The 4,283-nt window shown below is 30.8% G+C and overlaps 1 protein-coding gene across 1 annotated transcript; it reads left to right on the top strand.

Annotated features, from left to right (window-relative positions):
• The first annotated feature begins 344 nt into the window (after window positions 1–344).
• Window positions 345–3,830, top strand: LOC126553549 (uncharacterized). The gene is made up of 9 exons (XM_050208695.1): window positions 345–396; window positions 469–726; window positions 785–886; window positions 957–1,133; window positions 1,223–1,688; window positions 1,753–1,987; window positions 2,100–2,559; window positions 2,626–2,883; window positions 2,953–3,830. Exons 1-9 carry the CDS (start codon window positions 345–347, stop codon window positions 3,828–3,830), a joined length of 2,886 nt encoding a protein of 961 aa, XP_050064652.1.
• The last annotated feature ends 453 nt before the right edge of the window (window positions 3,831–4,283 follow it).

Genomic DNA, 4,283 nt, shown 5'->3' with positions numbered 1-4,283 from the left:
CACATCATTGTGCGTATTATTATGCATACAACTAATGGCCTCGGATTTATTTTATTTTAAAATGTATTGTGACCTATCCAGGCTGGTGCAACTCTATAGGAACAATATGTTCAGTATAGTTTATACCGTACGCCCACCGGTCGCGCCACTAGCGGTCCGGCGTATCAGCGATTATTCGTTATCGCGACGACGGTCCACCAGTGCCACAACTGAATTTTTGCGCTCCACCGACCATATGTCTTTTTAGTTTTTGGTGTTTTCATTGACAACAACAAATTTTAACTCGTGTCGTGACTGTGAAAAAGAAGTTTTCAAATTTCGTTATTTTGTATTAGTGTGTAATAATGCCTCCGAAAAATGCATATAAATGTATTGTACGTGACTGTCAATCAAAAGGTATGCATTTATTATTTTGTTGTACTAGATAAGGTTATGCCCGTTTCATATGTCGCGTTTTATTTTTATTAGATGTAGTATGTCATCGGTTTCCAAATCCTTGCAATGATATGGAAAGACTTAAAAGTTGGATGAGGATTGTAGGTGGTTTGGAAGACATGAATCCGATGTCTGTGTATACTAAAAAATTCATCTGTGCTTTACATTTTACTAATGACTGTTCGAGTCCTGGTACTAAAAAGCTAAATGCAAATGCGTACCCCTCTATCAACTTGCCAAATAGAGAAATGGTTAATGATGATATCTTAAAAGAAAATGTTCAACACACAGGTATATATGCAAATAATTATATACAATTATTTTAATCTATTGAATATATAATATATAGTTACAGAAAATGAGCTACATGACCAGCAAAATGTCAATGATTCATTTATGTCTGGTGTATGTTTTTTAGACAATTCATTAAATTATGTGGACTTCATTGCAGGTAATTTTAGATTTTTTGCTTATGTATAATCTAAAATATTTATTTTATCACTTAACTATTGTGAATATAGATAGTGTGCATGTTGAACCTGTAGTCAGTAGTATTGAAAATAATATGCTTGTTGATATTGCCTCCAATGATATAGTTAATGCTAAGAATGCGCATATAACGCATGTAGTTAATGTTGATGGCTTAAAAACAGTTCCTTCTAAATCTATTCGAGTTCCGAAGTCCAATAAAAGCTTTGGTTGGTTTATATTTTAATAATAATATTATATTTTTTGTGTAAATAATTTAGACTTCTTAACTATTTTTGATTTTTAAATATATGTATAGGTTTGTTAGATAGCATTGGAGTGAAAAAATGTAGCTCGTTAACACCTAGGTGCAAACGTTTTTACAAACTAACTACAAATATCATAAAAAAATATCGTCGAATGAATACGAAAAAGACATTATTCAAAACACGATTACGGGATGCTGACAAATTTGCTAACACGTATTTAATTGACAAATTTTCTGACAAACTTTCTGCTGCTGCATCACTTTTTACAAGACTTCAGATCCGTGAATCAAACAAAAAGAGTAATGGTCGTCGATTTTCATTAGAAGAAAAAATGCTGAGCCTCTCATTATATAAAAGAAGTCCGAAATGTTACAGGCTCTTATCGCAAATGTTTACATTGCCTTGCAAAAGGACACTTAATGTTATCTTGGGCAGTATAACAATAAGTCCTGGAATTTCTCCGTTGATGATGGATGTGCTTAAAGATAATGTCAAAAAACTGAAACCTTCAGAACGGTAAGAATTTATAACTAAAAAGAGATAATTGATTAATTATATAATTTGTTTTATTACTCTTTAGGTACTGTACAATATTATTTGATGAAGTGTGTTTGTCGAGTGGTATAAGTTACAATCCAGTAACTGACAATATTGATGGGTTTGTTGATACAGGAGTGTATAAAAGCCAAAGTGTTGCAGACCATGCATTGGTTTTTATGGTACGAGGAATAAAAAAAAAATTTAAACAACCTATTTCTTATTCATTTTGTCAAAGCGCCACAAAACACGATGAATTGGCTCGTCAATTAAAAGAGGTAATTAATTTGAATATATTATGAATCATACAGTTAATACATGTTTTTTTTTTTTGTAATATGTTATAGTATACTATAGATGTTTAATAATGGATGTTATGTATATTCATAGGTTATTCAAAAAGTACACGATACTGGTTTACGAGTAGTAGCTACCATAAGTGACCAAGGTTCAGCTAATGTAAGTGCCATAAGAAATTTGAAATTAGAGACGAGAACTTCGCATTTAAGAAATAATACCGTTTACAATGATGAATTTTATGAAATACAATTGGAAAATGAACAAATTTTAAAATTGGTCCATATTTATGATGTCCCACATTTAATGAAGTGCATCAGAAATAATTTGATGACGAAAAACTTAATATTCTATGTTGACGGTATTAAGAAAGAAGCTAAGTGGTCTCATTTGGTGGAGTTGTACAATGTTGATAGTCAAACACCAGATTGTAAAATGTTGCCAAGACTTACAGATCAGCACATCATTCCCGAGAAAGTTAAAAAAATGAAAGTGAAATATGCTACACAGGTGTTTTCACAACGAGTAGCTTCCACAATGAATTTTTTAGCTTGTAAGTACAATATATTAATATGTATATTTTTAACTATGTAATATTAATAGTTTTGATATTTTACAGCTCGAGATATCATTAACTCTGGTGCTAAAGATACTGCTTTTCTTTGTTACTTTTTTGATGACTTATTCGACTCTCTCAATGGTAGTTTTGACAAAACTGTTGATGGTAAAATGTACCGCACAGCTGTCAAAAAGAATAGTCCTCATCACAACCTTTGGGAAAAAAGTTTAAAAATACTCAGTACAATGAGTTTTGTAAATGAAAAGGGCAAACAAATATCAACTCCAACCATTCAGAATTGGATATCAACAATTAAAGGTAATTTATTTGAAAACAATTATCAATTAAATCGCTTAAATTACAATAAATAAAATATTAATTTTTCAGCATTTCAAACCCTGTATAAAATATTGAGCTCACAAGGTATTCGGTCAATCCTACCAAGACATTTGAATCAGGATTCCCTGGAAAACTTCTTTGGAGCTATTCGGTCAATAGGTTCAATTAATCCCAATTGTCATTCATTTGTTTCTGCGTACAAAACATTGGTTCTCAACAACTTGATTTCACCACATTCACCTGGAGCAAATTGCGAGGAAGATTTTACTGAAGGTAGTCTTACCTCTTTTAAAAATCTGTTTGATAAGGCAGCCCAATTTTCAACACCTACCACCAACAAAACTATAGCTGCAGATCTACCGGAAACAATTCATCAATTGTCTTCAACAACTGAATTTATACAAGGACAAACACAAACATATATAGCTGGGTATATATTGAAAAAATTAAACAAAGATGTCTTAAAAAATTGTAAATACTGCCTTCGCCATCTTTGTGGTAAAACTGTTTCTAAAGAAAACCAACTTATTGCTGCTCGAGAGTATCAAACTGGCCGTAATTCATTAAAATATACATCTTCTTCTTTCCAAAAAATTGTTCAACAAATAATTTGTTATGTGGGTCAACAAATGTCAATGTTTTGTCATCACGAAAACATTTTACGAAATCTTGCATTTAACGTCTCCAAGATTTTCAATTTTAATAATATTTTGGACTGTCCTGATCACCGAGATATATTTCCAACAAAAATAATTAATATGGTCGTTAAGTTGATGATAAACCATTATTGTACAGAGGTTAATCGTATTTTACTCGGTAAACGTAAAATTCAACAGCGTGAGACAGATCCAATGAAAAAAATTGCCCATGCATGGTATCTCAAGCATAGCAAACGAAAAATTCAACAGAAATTTAATTTAGTTTAAAATAATTGTTACTTGTTTACTATATTTTTTTTACATAGTTTTGCTAAGACATGTGCTGAAATCCAGCAATATTTGTTAAATTTTAATATTATATTTGACTATTTATGTTATATATGTATTTATTTTAATTTTAATACTATATACATTGTATAACAATAAATAAAAATGTTGTATTTTGAACTTAATTGTTTTTTATTTCATTCGTAAACTTTTAATAAATTACTAAACAAACTATCGATAATATTAATCGATTGTAATTATTATTGATAGTAACTATCGATAGTGCAATATCGAATACTTAGTATCGATGTTGACACGGTTTTAGTATATGCGTACGGCCACAGGGAGCAGTTACGGCAGACCAACAATTTAACGTTGAGTCGCTCATCTATTATAATATACTAATCTATGGACCTATCCCACACAAACGTGATGGTTAGGTGAAATATTTTA

This window comes from Aphis gossypii, unplaced genomic scaffold, assembly GCF_020184175.1.
Source record: "Aphis gossypii isolate Hap1 unplaced genomic scaffold, ASM2018417v2 Contig00259, whole genome shotgun sequence".
NCBI lineage: Eukaryota > Metazoa > Arthropoda > Insecta > Hemiptera > Aphididae > Aphis > Aphis gossypii.
Note: the sequence above shows the minus strand (reverse complement) of the source record. Positions and strands in the feature narration are given on the sequence as shown.

Coding starts and splice junctions, on each gene's coding strand:
- LOC126553549 (XM_050208695.1), top strand. CDS start 345: ATGCCTCCGAAAAATGCATATAAATGTATTGTACGTGACTGTCAATCA. Junction 887..956: donor TTATGTGGACTTCATTGCAG/GTAATTTTAGAT, acceptor TTGTGAATATAG/ATAGTGTGCATGTTGAACCT. Junction 1,689..1,752: donor AAACTGAAACCTTCAGAACG/GTAAGAATTTAT, acceptor ATTACTCTTTAG/GTACTGTACAATATTATTTG.